General features: G+C 43.8%; 1 protein-coding gene across 1 annotated transcript; it reads right to left on the bottom strand.

Annotated features, from left to right (window-relative positions):
- Nucleotides 1–6,300: 6,300 nt before the first annotated feature.
- On the bottom strand, nt 6,301–10,329 carry LOC133970989 (WD repeat-containing protein 19-like). Its single transcript, XM_062408154.1, has one exon. The coding sequence runs from the start codon at nt 10,327–10,329 to the stop codon at nt 6,301–6,303; it is 4,029 nt and encodes a 1,342-aa protein (XP_062264138.1).
- Nucleotides 10,330–20,357: the final 10,028 nt, after the last annotated feature.

A 20,357-nucleotide genomic window follows, 5' to 3' on the forward strand; every position in this document is an offset into this window, starting at 1 on the left:
CAAACAATCTATATCCACAACAACATAATGTATCAGGGTTCTCATGACCAGGAAATCTGAGATTACATCTATACAAAACATTTAATAAGTGATAGCTACCTTGATTTGAGTTTATAAGACGAGGCCCTAACTTTAATTAGATGAGCAAAGCTTCATGTTGTAACTGAAACTCGTTGAAAACAGATGTATGGAATGTTTAATGTCATACTTTCTCAGATACATGTGGAAATATGAAGAATTATCACAAACCTCTGACCAGAGCAGGTCCTACTTAGCGTGTGGACCTTACTCCTGCTGACAGCAACAATAACTTAATTATAAAGATTTGTTACAGACTGCACGTGAAGAGGTGGAACAGACAATGGAAACGGTTTGGGAGTTTTGTGGGTTTATGAGACTCGGGCAGGAAAGTTTCAGCTCCCCAAAGTAGCTCAGCTGTTCAGATGAATAGGAAACTGAGTGCTGTGAAGACGCTACTTCCCATGACATCATTGTGTTTGTTATATGACCTCTGCGGGCATGTCAGACACACCTTCTTATTTCCCCCCTGAGCCGTTCAAATTATTTACTTAATTCACTGATCGGAGGGAAAACGCTTTAGAAACAAAACAAGATTTAACAAGAAGCTGATGCTTTTTGGCTTGAAGTGGTTTATGGAAAAAAAACGTATATCATCACATTCCTGTTAATTATATCCAATCATTAAATAAATAACACTGTAAAACATACCTAAAAAAAAAATCTTCATTTAAAATTTGCATCTTTATTACCAATCTTTTTTATAAGTGTTATTCACTAAAAACAATATTCACATTGTTGTAGGTGCAGAAGGATAATGCAACAAGTTCATCAAATTACACAACAAAATATGACATTGAATCATTTTCACTTGAGGTAGTTGAGGTGGTTTAGGTAAAAAAAAACGACTTTGTTTTAGATTTTGCAGACCTTTGTCATCAAAATTGGAATAACAAACATGATTTATTGTCCTGCTTGCATATTATTCCTTACTTAGCTTGGCCTGTACCACAAAGTTAAGTTTAGTTAAGCTCAACTCACTACACAAAAGCCAGAGCGGGAGATTGTCGTCCGACACTTCTTTGGGCCCTTAACAATACACATGCCAGTTGGCATTCATGTGAAGTTGAAAAGATAAACAATCCTCGAGATAACAGACTGACATTTCTGGAGTTATTACACAGATATATTTTTTACCCATTTTTAACTTTTTCTCTTTTAGAAATCCATGAATAAAAAGTACAGACAATCATTAGGATTTACAATAAAACATAGACTGAGTCATAACCGGTTATCCAGCCCATCCCAGACCTGGATCCTATGTGACTGATGACACAGTTTGCAGTTGTTTCAGACCAGATTTATGCAACAGGCCTCTGAGAGATTTGATTCATCAAAGCAAGGGCATAAATCTTTCATTAACCCTTTGATAAACAAGCTATGCAAACCCTTTCTCAAGCAACAAGGGACAAAAATGACCTGTATTTATTTCCTGTGTTATTTCATGCATGGCTGGGAGTTTCTTTCCTATATTCTTTCATAGCTTGTCCTTCCTTCTTCTTTTAGGAGAGCTGGATTCCAAGACACACCCACAGCTCCAGCTTGATCATGTGTAACAAAGTCTAGGTCCTCAGCATCAGAGATTACAGACTCAGAATCTTCCACGACCAGGTTTTCATACAGCATCTTTATGAACATGTCAGCAGTAAGTCTGAAATGATTGCGACCAGCCATGCAAACATTCTGAAAAAGAAAATCAAAAGGATATTTTCAAATGCATATCAATCAGTATATACTGTTATATTTCAAGTTTTATTTTCTTGATCGAGCTAACGTTAGCTAGCCAGAATATAAGCTAGATAGCTAACAGCTAGTTAGTATTGTACATATTTCTCTTTCTCACTAGTAATGGATCGTAAAATAAGACTGATATGCACCTGATGTGCAAAAGCAGCTGTGTGAAATGAATGGTAGGTGTTCTATAGTGAATACATATGCTTTATGGGTTATTTTTGACCCGTGCGTGTAAAAGTTATGTTGAAATAATATTCTTTGTAAAATAAGAAAGGAATACGGTTTTGAAAAAATAGATATTTAATGACTACTTAGAATATTAAATGATTAAAGGCATTCATTTCAAACATATAGGAAATAAATACTCAACCATGCACGAAATACCACAGGAAATGAATAAGGGTCATTATTCACCCATGTAGTGCATTAGAAGGGTAGTGAAACAAAAATTTAAATAAGGATTTGTGATGAACAAAAACAAGTTAATTGGGGTATGGCTGAAAAACTGAATGATGAAATGTATTCACTGCAAAGATATGAAAAATTAAAACACTTTTGACCCATGTTGTGTATCAAAGGGTTAACAAAGTCTCCCATGACTCTATTTCTCAAGAAGAAACTTTTCCAGAAATCGTAGTGTCACAATAACAACAGGCCCTTTGCCTGATTTTCACAGATGCCATCTACAGTGTGTTATCGCTCTGTGGGACGATGAGTAAGAGGCTGACACACACACTTTTCCCATCTTTTGCCGAAGCGTGTACGTCAGAGGAGGCAACACCAAGTACAGTCCTGGGACATGCTAAACAAACTCCTGACTTTTTCCTCACACATATGGACTTAATCATCCGTGATAAGTGATGGGACTGCCTACAGGGTGTTAACTTTCCTTTTGTTCCGTCAGTTGTTTTTTTCTGTTCGAGACCTTCGTGTTCCACTGGCGTTGGCCACAAACTTTGAATTGAGGAAAGATGATTAAGATGTGGCAACGTATTGAATAAAATAATCATATTAAACCATGACATCCAACTGCTGTTGTAACACATAGACCTCTACAAAGCTAATTGTGTATGTCTACAAGCTCTGTTGTGTTCTTCTTAGCGTGATATGTGTGGGACATTTCTGTGATTAAAACCTCTGTACTTTTAAACTGTCATATTTACTGCAGCCACTTAAGGGCTTGATTATTTTCATATGAGTATGTTTTGCTGAAAAACTGATACAGACTGGCATTGTTACAGATGGGTCATAAAAGGTTGCTTGCAGAGTCATATATTTATGGAAGGGCAGCCTAGAATGTACGGCAGCTTGTTGTCCAACTCGTAATTGACAGAAGTTTGGGGACTAGCATCTACACTATTTTGTAGTATAAATCAAAGGTGGTAGAACAGACACACAGTTTTCAGACATGATCTCCGGAAAATGTCCAGAAGATTTAGTCTGTCTTTCACATGTGAATAATGCAGCATGAGATTGTCTAGGTCAGACCTGTTCATATCAGCAGTGTGTTAATCCTTCTGCAGAAATCACGTTTTTTGTTTACAAACGTCAACAACAGCGTAGGGCCTTATTGACAAAAAACCTTGAATATTGTCATCTTTTGGCATTACGTGAATGGCTCCTTTTTTTCATCCATGTATTTTTTCAGTTCTGTGCCCATCGCACGTTAGAAACATCAACACATCCACGCGCTTGTTGTGAATTACACAGACATTCTCCTGCTGTATTCCCGCATGGGTTCACTCAAACATTCTTTGGGCATTTTTAGCCCTTATGGAAAAGTCACGCAAAAATGTCTGGAGCAAATGACATTTGCATTCTCACATATATTTCAGGAAATAATGTCAGTACCGCAAGTCTAAAAGCAAAACAATTTCAGGAAATTAAGGGATGTACTGTTTGGAAGCACCTTGTTGGGTTTCTGATTTCGTAAAGCTTTGAAGGAAAATGCTTTTGTATATGGCACTATAGTTCTGCTGAGGGGAGATTTAATGTCAAAAAGATAGGAGGAACTGTCAGGAAGAGCAGTCTCTTTATTATGGAATGAGGGCGAACCCTGTGGGAGTGCGGGCAGCCAACACATCAGACACTCCAAGAACCACTGGCAGCACATGAAAGAACCATAGACAGAGCCTGTCACGCCAGAGGCACTGTCACACTCTAAAATACTGCCGCCTCTTATTCTGTTCAGAGAAAAGGGTTAGCACTTTGGACCCAAACTATAAATGTTGTCCTTTTGCACTGACATTTCGGTTGTCATGGGTTTCTCAATAAAGATCAACCCAAAAGAAAGTAGGTATAAAGGATACTGGATATTGTTATGCATGTAGGAAGTAGAAATATAGAAAGTGAAATGACCTGCAGCCTGTTGAATGTATTGGTCATGTTGGAAGTTGTGGTACCTCGCAACCACTTCGACATTATACTTTATAAAAGCTGCAACACCTCCACCAACTTCTACTACTATAACTACAGCTGAAATTTAAATAGCTTCTCCGCTGAGTCTTTGTCTGCCCATGATGCATGGATGGATTAAGATAGCATAATTATGCCTCATACATTGTGTCCCATTCATTCCAGTAAAATGATGCAAAGGTTTTGAGCCTCGTGCCAGGTCGTACTCACGAAAGCTGTTTTTTGTGAGTTCTTCTGTGTCTGGCTGTGTCATGTGATATTGGAGTTTTTCAGTAGCTAGGCATATGCCAAAGGAAACATATGAGATTTTTTTTACACTACATTACATTTCATTTATATTGACGCTTTTATCCGTAGTGACTAAGACACGTTTCTTCTGGGTTTCTATCCTCATGTGTAATGTTTAGGTTTTTGTGAATGTTAAAGTTCTGCAAACATCTTGACAGTCTGGATCGTGATTCACTGTGATATCACATGGCATCACAATGCTCCACCTTTGCGTGAAGCCCACCTGTTGGCTAGTCCGGCTAGTTTTTGGGGGGTGTTTGGCTAATGCTAACGCAGAGCAAACCAGATCACTCTGTCCACACCAGATGGTCTTTTCTGTTTAAACCAATTGGTACTAGTCAGAGGGTTCACTCAATGAAGTAGTTCTACTTGTAGTCGGTCAGATTTAGCATGTTGATGCAAGCAGAATAACTAATTATTGTCATTTTCTTTTCTGCATTTGTCATATTCCTGCATTGTACTCTGAAACTGCCTCTGTTCAATCAAAAACAAACCAAGCGATCGTGGAACAGACGCACCTCTCCTGTCAGGAAGGGGATGAGCTGATGCGTGAGACTGAGAAGCGTTTCATTGATGTCGTTTGGCTCACCTTCATGCTCCAACTCCGGAGTTTTACTTCCTTCCAGTGGGCGCTGTCCTCTCCTATATGGAGGTTTAGTCCAGAATGTAGCAGCAGAGACATCCACAGATCCCCGAGCAGCTGCTGTTCATGTGTGCAGACTCCAGAGCAGATCCATTGTGATCCACGGCTCATATACTGCACAGTACTGTTCAAATGGTATTGTCAGTCAATGTAAAGGGAGCATTCAAGGTGCAGTAAACACGAGGAATCAATGAGCTCCCTTTGGCTTTAAACAGCACTAATTCACATCAGATTTACAAGATATATGACACGTGGGTTGTTCCAAGCATTGTGGGGATCTTCCTGTAGTCGTTCTGTGGTTTTAAACAGTCTCTAGTGTCTTCACATGATCCCAGACTGACGCCAGACTGAAGAAAGCCTTTGTTGAACTGATGCTTTTAACATCTTTAACATATTATCAGAGCCTGTCTTAACAGTTTTAACATGGGAGTGGATGGGAGCCAGCTGTTATTTAAGGCTTTGCGCTGCGCTGAAGCGTTGCTTTGGCGTCGCCTCAGCGTCCTGGTGAACCTGGAGTTAGTAAATAACTCACAATGCGTCGCTTAACATACGTCACATACTACGTTGCTCTGATTGGTTGTAGGTCTATCCAATTGAGACAAGAGGCATTTTTTTTCTTCTGGTTTGGTTGAAACACGCCCAATTATCACAGCCCAATGGAGCGGTATCAAACTCACATTCTGACTAGAATTGTGAGTATGACAACGTCAGGCTAACTTTACCCCTTAGCTTAAAAAACAATCATATTTTCACTGCCCTTTGTCCTGAAGACATTCTGATAATTTCCATTGCTTGAAAACATTCTAAATTAATGGGAAATGTGTACATTTTATTGATATATCATTTTAGCTCGCCTAGAGTGGAGCAAATGTAAAAAATGTCTTACATTACCACGCTATCCCCTAAACCACACTTCAACTTAGTTATAATCTTTTATTCATTTATTGAGTAATTTCATAATGTATTCATCAATTTATGAATCTCATTTCTTTGAGATTGTGGTTGTGAGTAGCCCTTATTGGGCGCAGAAGAACACAGTAAACCGACCTGCAACGGGGGTTGAACTGATCATTTTATTTCTTGTTTTCCATGCCGCCTTTTGTAATTTCTTTTATACCTGTTTGTAAGAGGTGACGTTAAATTCATGTGGGAACACATCGGGAACAATCCGAGATCTTCTTCAGCTGTTTGACCCTCACAGTGTCTGAGCACATCGGACACACACCCTCCTTCTCCAACAACCGAGTGAACTCCGAGTAGAGAGCAGGGAATTCACAGTGAGGACACTCTGACCAGTCTTCCTTCAGCATGTGACGACCCGTGGCGATGCAATAGGGCACGTTGTTCTTGCAGGAATAACACTGCAGCTCGTTCTGTGGGAGCTTGCAGCCACAGAACGGACATGGAGTCATTTCCTCCTCCAGATCTTTATCGGGACGTCGAACCAACCACTCAATCAGCCTCTGGTACTTCTTGTCGATCTCGTTTCGGTACTCTGGTCTCATCAGCATGGCTGCAAGCTTATAGGCCGAGTCTCTCAACCCGGAGCGGTGACACTCTATGACTGCTTCCGTCAGAATGGTAACAACATGTTTAGGAAACCGGCTGATGTAGTTGGAGACTCGAAGGAGCATGTGGCCCGCTTTAAGGTGTTCTCCTCTGTCCGAATGCAGCTTCGCAAGTTTGTAGGAGTGATAGATCATCAGATCGGTGGTCATGTCCTTAGGGATCTTAGCCTTCTGGGCCCGCAGCTCCGTGTACATGCTGAACAGCACGTTATGGGCGTTACAGTAGTGCCCTGCACACTGCTCCTCTCTGGCGAAGATGATGGCCGTTCGAGCAGCCTCCTTATGCCGCTGCAACACCATGTAGAGACGGAAGAGGTACCTGGCATCCTTGGGCATGCCGTCACTCTCCCCCATCAGGTAATCTATCAGCTGATTGGTCAAAGAGCTGTCTTTGGCCTGACGCACCGTCTCAATGGCCATCTCCACTGCCAGGTTGTCGTCTGTGTTGGAACACTTCAGGAAGTGTCCCAGGGCTCTGCTGTAGTGTCCACACTTCTGGAAGAACTTTCCAGCCTGCAGATGTTTCCTTCCTCCTTCAAAGTAGAAAGCGATGCTCTGGTAATCCTCCTGTGTCGCCTCAGAGCCGATGAAGTCGACAAAGACCTCCATCTTTCCGCGCTGCGCTGCCAGCTGGAAGGCTTCATCTTTGTACTTGCACAGAACCATGAAGTGGATGGCTGAGCTTTCGTCGTTCAACCGTAGGAAGAACCTGGCAACCATTTTTACTCTGTCAATGGTCGGCGTCTCCATGACAATGCGCACAGCGTCCTCAGGGTTGTTCAGGTGGTCCAGCAGAACTCGGATCACGTTGTCCCAGTCCTTCGCGCTCTCATAGGCCCGGGCTGCGTCCTCGTACTTTCCATCCGCCTCTTTGGCCTTGGCATACTGCAAGTGGATCTTGGGAGAGGAAACCTGTGGCAGCAGGTCTCCCACCTTCGACCAGTTCTTGCAACGAATGTAGAGCGACGCAGCCTTATCATAATATTGGCCTTTCTCATAGAGCTGAGCAGCTTCAGGGAATTTCTTCATACTCTCCAGTATGGCTCCACATGCTTTCTTGAGCACACTGCTCGGGTGCCGAATAGCCTGTAGGGCTCCTTTCTTGATGTCACCCATTCTGATGGACATCCTGGCTATACCTGCTTGACACTCCTCGTCGTGCTCCTGGAATTTTTTATTGCGGGTCATGCCTCTTTTATAGTGAGCCAGTGCGTTCTCATAGTCTCCAATTAACTCCAAGTGGACAGCATATTCTTTTGATATAAAAGGGATCTGATCTTTTGCTAGCCTCTTCGCTAACATAAGAGCGCTCTCCCACTGCAGCAGGTCTCTCCTCATCTCCAGGGCAGCGACTGGGCAGTTTGAGGACAGGTAGAGTTTCTGAGCCTGGTTGTAGTCTTCTAGAACCTTGGCCAAATGTCCTGCCAGCAGATTCACGTTCACTGTACCCTGGATACCCTGCAGGGACAGGACCATGTCCGTGTTTCCACTATTGCTATAGACCTGGATGGCAAGATCGACCTCCATGTGGAGCAGGCACGTTTTGCCTAACTCTGTCCAGTCTGCATCACTGCCTGCGGACTTGCACAGATCCCAGGCTTCATGGAACCTCTTCAGCATGAGAGCCTGTGTGAGCTGCTTGCTGAACTCAGGCGGCGAATCTGTGCACTTGGTTGAGTGCTTGAGGAATGAGTGTGTGCTCAGAGCCACTTCACTGGTCTTCCCACTTGCTGTCTGACAAGTCAGAACCCCGTTGTACAATAGCAAAGGCTTCTGGGAAAACAGGAGCGTTGTGCTTCCCACCAGAACCACTCTGGGACCGTATATGGTGGTTTCATGCAGGGCGTAGGTGTAGACCTTGTCATTGTCATAAGCTACAAACACTCCACTGTCAGCATGCCAGTTGTCCCACAGCACTCCTGTGATGGTGGGAGAGAAGTTGGGGAGCTCGATGCAGGGGTCCTTGATATTTTTAGGGGAGAGCAGGAAGCCGTTGTTCTTGTCATCGATGAAGACCAGCCGAGTGCCAGTTCGGTCAGGAAACAATTTCCTCACGCCGACTGAATGGCTGTAGCTGCTCACAGTCCTCAAGTCCTCCACCAGGACACACACTACATTACCTGAATCAGTGCCGTAGTACATGTAGTCCGCAGTGAGGGCGTGGCAAAGGATCCGACCATTCCTGTCATCATAAGGAAACAACTTCATCTGTTTCTTCTCCTCATGGTCTTTGCCTTTAATCATGTGCAGCTGCACCTTTCCCTCAAAGAGCGCTGCTGCGTAGTTGGAGTTCAGGCACATGCTGGCTATCGTCCCCGAGTACTCAAAGTGCTTAAGCTTCTTAAAACCAGGTTCATTTTCTACAAGTGCGTAGAACCAGGCTCTCTTGTTCATCCCCACCGCCATGTGGTACGGTCCGACTGCAATAAAAGTGGGCTCGATGTCCACTTCTATGGCCACAGGGGTCTCTCCTTTCACCTGGTTGGAGACGGTGACCTCCAGCGGGGAGGTGAGGTACGCCAGCCGTGTACCAAAGCTGTCACCTAGAATAGGCAGCGTGGTGAGGAAACCATGGAGTGTCCCTTTCTCTGTGGAAATAGCCAACAGCTGTCCGTCATCTGTCCAGCTCAGATTGTCCAGACCTTTAGTCCCATAATCAAATCTAACAACATTAATGTTATCTTTGAGCTCAGACAGGTCATGGATCATTATGCTGTTGTCCCCACAGGATGCAGCCTTGTTTAATGATGATGAGATAGCCACACTGTTCAGGCTATCTTTATGGTTGTGAGCCGGGTAGAGCTCCTTCCCAATCTCCCTGAGGTGAGTAGAAATAACCACCGTGTATCCATTGGAGAATCCAATGAGTATGTTCCCATCACCATACCAGTGATATGACACAATGTTCCCATAGCGGCGCTGGAAGGTCAGTTCTACCCCCTTATCAGGATCATTGACGTTGAAAAGCATCAAAATCTTCTTTCCCACAGACACACTCACAGTGCTCTCTCCTGGAGAAGACCTTTCATCTGTCTTCATCACAGAGAAGTCGATTTCATTAGGCTCACCGCAAAGTGTTGTCCGTCTGATGGTGTCCCCCTTATGATTGCTGATGCTCAGCGTGTTGTCTTCACTTCCAAGAGCCAGGAGGTTCTGAGCACTCCAGCACCCACAGGTGATCTTTTTAGAGTGTTTACCCAGAACAGGGATCTTGCATGAAGTTTGCTGATTGTAGATCAACAGGTTTCCTTTGACTGTCCCGACAGCAAACATTGGCCTCGTCTTTGACCACAAGATGAGAGACATCTGATCTCTCATGCCGCTGTTCATCTTGGAAGACTTATTGACAGTCGCATCCCAGAGGAAGATGGACCTGGATTTTGCAGCTATCACAGCCAGAATGTCTCCATCCTTATCCCAGTCCATACCCACACAGCGCCCTGGCAGGTTGAGTTCAGTCCACTTGTGTCCATTTCGATCAAATATCTTCACTGAGTTGTCTTTTCCGGCAACAGCAATGAAATTACCAACAGTTTTCTGCCACTTATAGAGTAGGTTAGAACCCGCCCAGGCTTTGTCAGCAAGAGAAAAAACCTTCTTCATTTCTGCGATCCGGATTCTTCTTATGCTGATAAACAGGTGTTGATGAACTGGTATAGTGAGTCAAGTGAGCGACACTTGACTCACTATAACACTTCTCCTTTGATGAACCAACATAAAGGTACATTTACCTAACATCGACCTTTAACATCGATCTTTAAGAGGTCACCATCAGTAGCACATCATAGCATATCGATATTACTATATATCATCATAGCATATCGATATTACTATATTACACCATAGCATATAGATATTACTATACCCCCCCCCCCCCCAAACGAGTCCTGTTACACAAGCCACTGGGAGCTGAGAGGATGCCAGTGTATGTGTTTGATTCAGTGAAAACTCTTCAGTAGATCTACCTTGGCATCATGAGATAGCACAGTTCCATGCAGATGTTAAAACAGTGTGGATACGGGCCGGTGATGTGATTTATAATTTTAGCTCGCCTAGAGGGGAGCAAATGTAAAAAAAAATTGACATTACCCCGCTCTCCCCTACTTTTGTTTTGATCTGTGTTTCCTCTCATTGATCTTGTAATGCATGGTGTCATCTTGTTTAGCTGTCTTGTTTTAAGTGCCGTAGAAAATCAGCTCTTGCACAAATGGAGTGATGCTTGCGAGCTGCACTTCACCATAACGTGTGTTACTCTCCACAATCTGCACCATCCTAGTTCAGACGTCTATTTAAGCTGCAATATTTCCCATCTCTCCCTTCGCTATTCACTTCCTTCGCTGCCCTGCTTCAGTATGACCCTCCTCTGGAGGGACGAGGTCGGAGCCTTAATGTTCTGCTGCTGTGAGAATCCTTATGTGATGGAAATTCATCTTGAGATTTGAAATAATGAAATCAGACTGGAGTTGCCATTAAGTCTTTATAATAGTAATCTCTGCAGAGATACACAACAAGCACGGGTGCTCAGAATGGAACAACTGGCTGCGAAGGTGAAAAGCCAGGACTTATACAAAGAGGCGTTACACAAGAATGCATGAGAACAAGAAGACATGCCAGAATTAATACAAAGAGGTGCTTCATAAAACCTAATATGAAAAAGGTATGAATTTCCTTAAACTCCCCCATTTGATCATCAATAAAAATATGATCACTAACGAAAAATAATCAAGAAACATCATAATCATTATCAATAACAAACATCAAATCATAGAAAAAATAAAATCGTTGAGTCTGCAACCCTGGTACTTTGCATACATACAGAATCACTGGCGATGAGGCCACAATACGTAGCCGTTGCTGTTTGTGCGGAAAGGAAAAAAATATTTTCCTGTAATGGAGCAAGCGTTTAAAATGAAAAAATATGGAAGGAAATCAAGTCAAACAAAATAATTTTCTCCTTAACCATTATCAAAATATAACATACTGTTTTGATTGGCAAAAGTAACTCATATTAAAAAGTAATAAAACGTTAAATGTCAACATAAAGTATATCCAAGGTTGAAAATATCATAGGCCTTAAACATGGGGTGACATCTTCTGCCCTTAACCCTCATAAAGCGTAAGGAAGAAAACTACTCAAAAACCCTTTTCACAGGGTGAAAAATAAGTAGAAACCTTAGAGAGAGCCACAAGTGAGGGATTCCTCACTCAGGATGGACAGAAGTGGTATGTATATATTATTAAGTATGTACAAACTTCATAATGTAACACATCAAACTTAAAAATTCAGAGATTTAAATTAAGGCATCATAAAATATGAAGTTGAAAGGATAATTGCAATAGCTGTTTTTGTCTAGTGAAATCACTAAGAAACACAAACGCAAGCTGGTCGGAGAGTATCAGTGTGTGTGCTTTCAGTTGAAGGCGTCAGCTGGTCCGATGGAGATGGTACTCGTTTGCAATGGCTGGCGTGGATCCAGGTGGCTCTTTCAGCAACTTTCACGGCTGTGTAGGTTGTGAGCAGTATCTGGTAAGGCCATTGCCACCTGCGTGAGCGCCAATTCTTTCTCCGGAAGTCCTTGACCACCACATAGTCGCCTGGCTGGAGGTTATGAAGCGGTTCAGTAGCTGGATGAGGAAGGGAGGAGGTCACCTGTCTCCTGATGTCTGAAAGAGACGAAGTTAGGTTAGCACAATAAGACAACATGTTATCATCACACAAGTCTGTGGATGGAAGCGGAGAAGATGGAGGAGCCACACCAATGTGGGGAGGAGTTGCAAAAAGAATCTCATAAGGTGAAAGATTAGACCTTGTTCGTTTTCTCATCCTCATGTACATCAGCACCAGAGGCAGGACTTTTGTCCATGCAAGACCTGTGTCTTCCCAGCACTTTGCAAGTTTAGTTTTGAGTGTGCCGTTCTCTCGTTCCACAGCTCCACCAGTGGCTGGATGATATGCACAGTGTGTTCGCACATCCATACCTAGATGAGAACCGAGTTGTTTGACAGCTTTGTTTAGGAAGTGTCTGCCGTTGTCACTGGAAATCCTGCTAGGAATTCCCCATCGTGGAAGTTGAAGTTCGGCCACACAGTTGTGTTCTTCCCCGTCATCCTGAGGCGGAAGAAGCGTGGCTGGGTTCAAAGCTGAACAGCGTTTCACTGTGATGTTGGGCATGTCAAGAAGAACAGTGTGATACCGCAACCAGCGAGCAGCAGAGAGATGTGAGGTCTTCTGTTCTGTAAGAATGAGAGACACAGCATGAGGAACAAGGAGTGTCAAGTCAGAGTAACCTACTATGTCTCGTGAGGCAATAACGGCTTTTTCACATGCAGCCACTGCACGCAAACAACGTGGAAGGCCAGCTGCCACCGGATCAAGTTTGGCAGAGAAGTAGGCGACAGGGTGAAACTTGTCACCATGAGACTGAAGGAGGACGGAAGTCATGCAGCGGTCTCTCTCATCCACAGCCTGAACAAAAGGTTTGTCAGGGTTAGGGAGAGCAAGAGTGGGAGCCCTCACGAGCCAGATGCCTCAGCAAAGCGATCATATTTGTTTCACATTGCTCCTGTGTGGGACTGGCAATTAGTAGATCATCAACATACTGCAAGAGAGCTGAACCCGGAGTGAAGATGAGGGGTTCAAGAACTGTTCCTGAGAGCCTGATTGTACAATGACGGAGACTCACAGTAGCCCTGACATAAGCGTGTGAACGTGTAGGCCTTGTTTTCAAAATTAAAAGCAAACCAGTACTGGCTGTCCTTGTGGACAGGAACACTAAAAAAAGCGTTGGATAAATCTACAACCGAAAACCACACTGCATTAGGCGGAATTTGGGAAAGCAGCATGTATGGGTTGGGAACAACAGGCGATCGAAAAATTACAGCATCATTCACAGCCTTCAAATCCTGCACAAACTGCCACTCAGTAGGTTGACCTTTGTCTCTGATCTTTTTAACTGGGAACAGTGGAGTGCGGACCGGTGAATCAGGGCAGGGGACAATTACTCCAGCCTGCAAAAAGGATTCAAAAACAGGACGTATCCCCTCCACTGCTTCTTGTCTGAGTGGATATTGTTGTTTACATGGCCTGTAATCAGATTTTGGAGTGATTTTGACTGGATCACAGTTTCTGATGAGGCCCACATCATATTTGTCCTTTGCCCACAGTGTTTCAGGCAGATCTGAAAGTAAAGGAGAAATGTCAGAGGGGCTAGACAACATTGCATAAGAATGAAGGTGATTTTCAGTCACAACAAATGAGCGTGTGGCTGGACAACAGAAGGTTGGAGACATTTTTAGATCAAATGCACTCAGACTGGGGGAATACATTACGTCAGGCCTGGTTCAAAACATTGGACACTTTAAGAGAATCATCAGAAAAAGGCAAAAACAGAGATTCATAAACGTGATCTGCTGTGCTTGTCACATGTGAGGTGCAATGCAATGAATCAGTGTGCATGAAAACCCGAAAAAGGAGTGACAAGAGAGTGCGACGTGGAGAGCAGATCAGTGGAGGCATTTATAGGAAGTTGCCACTGATATGCAAACATCGGCTCATGTGTGGTCTGTGACATTGTGAATGTGGGTGAAGAAGAATTGTGTGTAACCGTCACTCCTTCAGAGAAGGATACTAAGTTGAGGCCTAACACAATCATCAAATCTCTTCCTAATAGATTAATTGGGCAACAGGGAGACAACAGAAAACCATGTTCAAACTTTATGGGATGTTGTTGATGTTTGTCAAACTGAGCGGCGCATTTGAGAGATTTTGTGAAGTTTTCTTTTACAGTGGCACCGCTGGCACCTTGAGAGAATATAAAGCGACCACTCATCTCAGGAGATGTGGGCAAATCTGAAGTCCTAACCACAGAATAACCTGCACCAGAGTCAACCATGAAATTAAGTTTGTGACCGTTAACACACAGTTCGAGTTGTGGCATTTTCTTAAAAGCATCACTATTGTACTTAACATAAGTACCACAAAGTTGTGTGTGATCTGGTGTGTGTGTGTGTGCGGTTAATTTGGCAAGCGTTTCTTCATTGCTGTAGCTTGTTTGTATGTGTTCGGTTAGTTTGGCAAGCGAATACTTCATTGCTTTAGCGTCTGTGTGTGTGATTCACTTTCCTTTCTTTGATCCTCGGCGGGTTGATTGGTCGTCTCCTCCCCGTCTGCCATCTCCTCCCTTTCTCTATTTCAGCCGGCAGTGAAAGTTCTTGTCTCTCCCTCCTCTCGCCGGTGGGGGCAGTTCTTCGCCCAGTGTCCTTTTTCTCTGCAGATCATACACTCATCTTTGAGAATTTGAAATTGTCGATAGAAGCCTCTCCCACGACCACGTCCACGCCCGCGCCCCCCTCTTCCTGGTTCATTGAAGTTGCTTCTGCTATCAGCGTTATCTTTGCTACTTGGCCTTGACAAGGCTGAAACAGCCTGCATCATGGTTAGCTGTGCTTTCTGGAGCTGTTGATCCTTTTTTAGTTTTTCTCTGTCTTTGGTTTCTTTGTGTTGGCGTTCAGCATGTTCAGCATGACGTCTGATCTCTGTCAAGCGAGCATCCTCAAGCCCGATGCAGGTGTTGCCTACGTTTGCCCGTAGTGGGGGGAACAGACCATTCAGGAAGGCCTGTTTCAGATGTGTTTCATAAGCCCCTGGCTCATTGCCAAGGTCGTCCGGTATGGGGACCCGCTGTGTTGATTAAACAGGACAGTCAGACGTGTGAGGAAATCTCCTACTGTTTCGCCTGGTTGTTGTTTGCACCCCTTTATTTTGGACATGGCAATTTTATTGGGGAAGGCGGTCTTCAGGGCGTTGAGGAGTGTGTTGAGAGCGTTGACATATGCTGCATTACCCGCATCCTCCCAGTCTGGCGAAGTCAGACGGAGGTCACCTCCACAGTGCTGACGTATTTTTGCAAAGTCAGTGGGGCCTAATTTCTTCATTAGAAGTCGTCTGATTTCAGACACTGTTGGCATGAATTCACTGCAAAATGTTTCAAACTGGAGGGGAAATGCTGTGCCAGAGTTCCGTGGGTCTGGGAGGTGATTCAGTGCTTCGGTCATGTCTGCGTCAGTCCAGGGGCGGTAGACGAGGGCTGGGCCGGTTGGTCCCATGACATTTATCATAGGAGCAGTTATCACTTCTCCCTGCTGTTGACGAGTTCTATTTGCAATGGGAGAGAAGGAATCGGAGCCCAGAGATGAGGAAGAGGTGACGTTATCATTCAGTCCTCCAGCTGCCCCGTCTCCATAGACTGGCAGAGCGGCGGGTGGAGGCTGGGATGGGCCTGAGAGTTGATCGGTGGAGTCTGGTATCTGCACATCATATGGAGGGGGGTTTTGTCGTTGGGGAGGAGGGAGGCAGGCGTCGAGGAGAGGCCCTTTAAACCCTGTAAGGGGAGGATAAAGAGATGTATATGATTTCTTTTCAACTTTCTTTTCAACATTCTCAGTTTCCTTCAACATTAGCCATCTGTTTAAAGGTTTTTTTTCCTGTCCCTACACTCTGCCTCTTTTTCCCACATTTCAAGACACTTTCTATTGTCTTCAATGTCTTTCAACATTGCGACCTTGACCTTTTTCTTGCTTTTTAACTCTTCCTCTCTCTTGAGGAGTTTCTCTCTTAGAAGTTTAATTTTTTCGACACTGAATGACCCGTTAGGAGGAAAACCAAAGTCTCTGGACCATACTGGAAGATATGTCACACCTTCCCATCCTGTGCCTTGCAACCATGGCGTCCACAATAGGACCCTCTGGGTTTTGGGGTCCTTGACTCCCCTTGTTACCCATCCTGTCTGGTCTATGAAATTGGCTTATCAACAATTTTCATAACCTTATTAATTAGCTGTTTGAAAATGGACTCATCAACAGTTTTCACAACACTCTAATTTAAGACGTGGACGTCTCCACGAATCCTTGTTTCTTTCTCTGGCAAAACAGGAAAAATGCCACAAGAATGATTGCCACAAAATTGGTCAGATTAACAATAATAATCCACAATAATCCAGAGACAATGACTAATACACCTGTTCCAAATAAAACCCTTAAATGTTTGATTTCTTATGTTTGATTTCATATTTGAGAAATCACCTTAACAGTCACAAAAATCAGAATTTCAACATCTCACCAGATTTAAGATGACCAAAGAGAGGTCTTTGGATCCCTGTAAAGAAGGTCCAGAGCCCCAGTTTTTTCGGTCCTCTCTTCTCTTCAGTGTTGGAGGTAGAGGCAGAAGATTTTCTCTCCTGGGTGATCAGCCACCGAAGACTTCTCGGGTCCAGACGATCTTTCAAGGGATCCTGTTCGTGACGCCAAAATTGTGATGGAAATTCATCTTGAGATTTGAAATAATGAAATCAGACTGGAGTTGCCATTGAGTCTTTATAATAGTAATCTCTGCAGAGATACACAACAAGCACGGGTGCTCAGAATGGAACAACTGGCTGCGAAGGTGAAAAGCCAGGACTTATACAAAGAGGCGTTACACAAGAATGCATGAGAACAAGAAGACATGCCAGAATTAATACAAAGAGGTGCTTCATAAAACCTAATATGAAAAAGATATGAAATCCTCCTCAGTGCCTATGTGCTGTGTCCGTCCGCTGTAGCAAACTCCCAGTTTGCCAAGGCTACAGTAGTGAGACACCTGGTCTGTTGAATTTTCCCTTAAACTTACAAACACGAGTTATTGGACTGAAATTCTTATATTGGGTGCGAAAAAATGTTAAAGCGTTTACATTCAGGAATCCAGAGGTGTGGAGCATGTTGCTGCATGTGCACTGTCAATACGCGTAAAAGTTCAACAGATAACACACAGAAGAGATGATCTGCACATTGGGGGGGGGGGGGGGGGGTTGCAAAGCAAATGAAGTGGCAAAGAAATAGAGGGATTTTCTGTTTGTTTGCATTTGGAACTATGACCCTTTACCTGCCCACTGCAAGCCCCCAGGACTGGAGATTACACACTGCTGAATGATTAATCACAGTGTCCCATGAATTCATGCATCCAGACAAGAGTGTGTGTCCGTACGATGGAGTTTAGCTCAACCCCCCCGCATTTATTTTGAAAGAGGAACAGAGATCGGGAGGCGACGCCAAAGCGCCGCGCTAATCCCTATCGCGCCGGCGCTTGGCTTTTCACACCGGACACTGAAGCGACGCTGAACCGCCGGGCAGCGCTAATAATATCACGCGTTGATCAAGTAGTATTTAAGCATATTTGTTGCTCCAACATTAAGCAACAGTGTCCCAGCATCCCAGCGTCTTTTTTGGTGTTGTCTCTATACAACATGTTCCGAGGATCATACAACTCACTGTACTTCTCCACTCGAATTATTAATTTAATGTTATGTCCTGAAATTGGTCAGAAAGTCTGAACATGACAGACACACTCCACACACACACTCCATGGTTCAATCTTAACTAGCCCGAGATCCCCTCTCTAGGTTTTGGTCCGTTCATCACGACAGTAGTCCGAAGCACTTTTCACCCCTGATACTTTGGTTTAGCCTGGACTGAAAAGTCTAAAGGTGCAGACCAAATAAGGTGTGAAAGCTGTCTTAGTTGTGGTTTTTGGGGTGTCTGGGAGAGGCCTCACAGAGCCTCTGAGACTTGCAAAAACAACATAACTGAAACCTGAAGAAATATCCAACAAAAATAAGACTTTTGCAAAGTACGAGCCAAAATGAAACACGAGCAACAATGAAATCTAATGGAAATAGTTCCATGAAATCTCTCAAATTTAGTTTTGATACGTCATCTTAGTCTCCCGACACCCAAAAAACTTCTTTCTCCTTTTTTTGGCACAGATCTTATCCACACAATATTTGTTCTATGTCCAGCAACAGAGCAAAAAATGAATAATGTCAACATCCAGTCGAGCTGAGGCGGGTCAAATAAAACAAGCCTCTACAAAAATCTGGCTTCTCTGCGGTCCAGGTTGTTCTAGAAAATAAACCAAATGTCAGCTCGGTCCAGTCAGCTGGTCAGCGAGCTGTCGGGTCACGTCTGTCTCATTGTGTTCACGCTACGTCTGCAGCTGTTTTATTAGACCGAAGTGAAGTGAACAGGATCCCTGTGATGCTGAACTCATTAGGTTTAATTGTGTTGGATTTTTAACCGAGTGCAGTCAGTTGTGCGGAAGTCTGGAATTTCAGAGGAAAGTTTGTTCAGTGTTTTGTTCAGGACTAGAAAGAGGAACTGTACTTTTTGTATTGTATTTATCATAATCACGCGCTGCGGTAATTCCATTCTAGAAGCTGTTAATCCACTGTATTTCAATGGGAAATTAACTTTTAATCCATTTCAATCTGAGGTTAGAAAGCATGTGGTAGAGGTTTAGATTTAATCCTTTCATTAGTCATATCCCTTCTTTTATTTTGCTTGATTCTTTCCAGTCAAGTCTTTACTTCTTTCTTTACAATCTTTTTAAATCTCTCTATCCCCATCTTTCCTTCTTTCTTCCCGTTTATTCTTCCATCTTTCTTCTTACCACTGTTCTTTTCCTCCTTCCCTCCTCTTTGTCTTTCTCCTTCTTCGTGTGCTTCCTTACTATGGACGCTCTTCCTTCCTTCCTCTCTCCCTTGTTTTATTTCTCCCCTTCTTTCAATCTCAGCTCCTTCAGCTCCTTCAGCTCTCCTTTTTCTTCTTCCCCTCCATTTTCCCCACTTTTTCCACTTCTACCTTCCTTGATTTCCCCATGTCTTTTCTCAACTAATTCCACTTGAGTTTTTTGCTGTTTATCAGTTGGCTGACCCCTCAGCGTGGCTCTGAGTGAGGTGAAACCACGTGACGCACATAAAGTGACGCACACACTCTGTGCATGAGATGCCAGCCGTGGGTAAAGAGCCTAAAGACACTGGCGGAAAGCACCTGTCAGACTTCATATCAAGTCACCCGTTTTTCCAGCTTCAGTCTGCCTCCCTCTAACCTGACAAGGGGAGGTGAGGCCTCACCGTGTCGTGTGTCTCGTAAATGTGTTGTGGACGCTGCTCCTCAGAGTCCACACGGCACCAGTCTATAGCCGACTGCGTCTGTGGTGGTGATCTCCCATAAGTGACAAAGTGTGTTGTAGGTTCTCCTCTGACGCAAGGAAACCATTTAGTTGTAGTGTCTGGTGTCACACGGACGCATAGCAATGCAAATGCTGCCTAAAAATATACTTCCACGTCCGGGCTATTTTAAACTTAACAGGGTCAAACAGGAGAGTTCAGCTCCTTTTTCCCACTGAGAATTTAAATCCTGGAAAAGGGAAATTTATAAATAAGACTCTCTGACAACAATATCTGTGACTTTTAAAAGGTGACAGACTGAAAACAGGCATGAAGGGTCAGTTGATGAGTTGCAGAGTGAGCATCAGGTGCAACGAGTGCTTCTTTGTCTTGTGTACAGTGTGTCACGGTGGAAGACGACCAGCAGAGCGTCTGTTGCGCTTCCCAGCGTCCGGACAAAATCTGGAGAAAAGAAGGAGGAAAGATGTTGTTGGTGAGAGAACAGAGGAGTAGGTTGCTGTGTCCGATCGCCTATAGGTGACAACAACCTGATGTCTCTATTGTTCAGAAATGTTACCAAATGTTATCATTCAATGATTTATCTCTCGGGGATTCCTTGTCTCCAGTGCTCTCTCCCATCTCCTCACACTA

Source organism: Platichthys flesus, chromosome 16, assembly GCF_949316205.1.
Source record: "Platichthys flesus chromosome 16, fPlaFle2.1, whole genome shotgun sequence".
NCBI lineage: Eukaryota > Metazoa > Chordata > Actinopteri > Pleuronectiformes > Pleuronectidae > Platichthys > Platichthys flesus.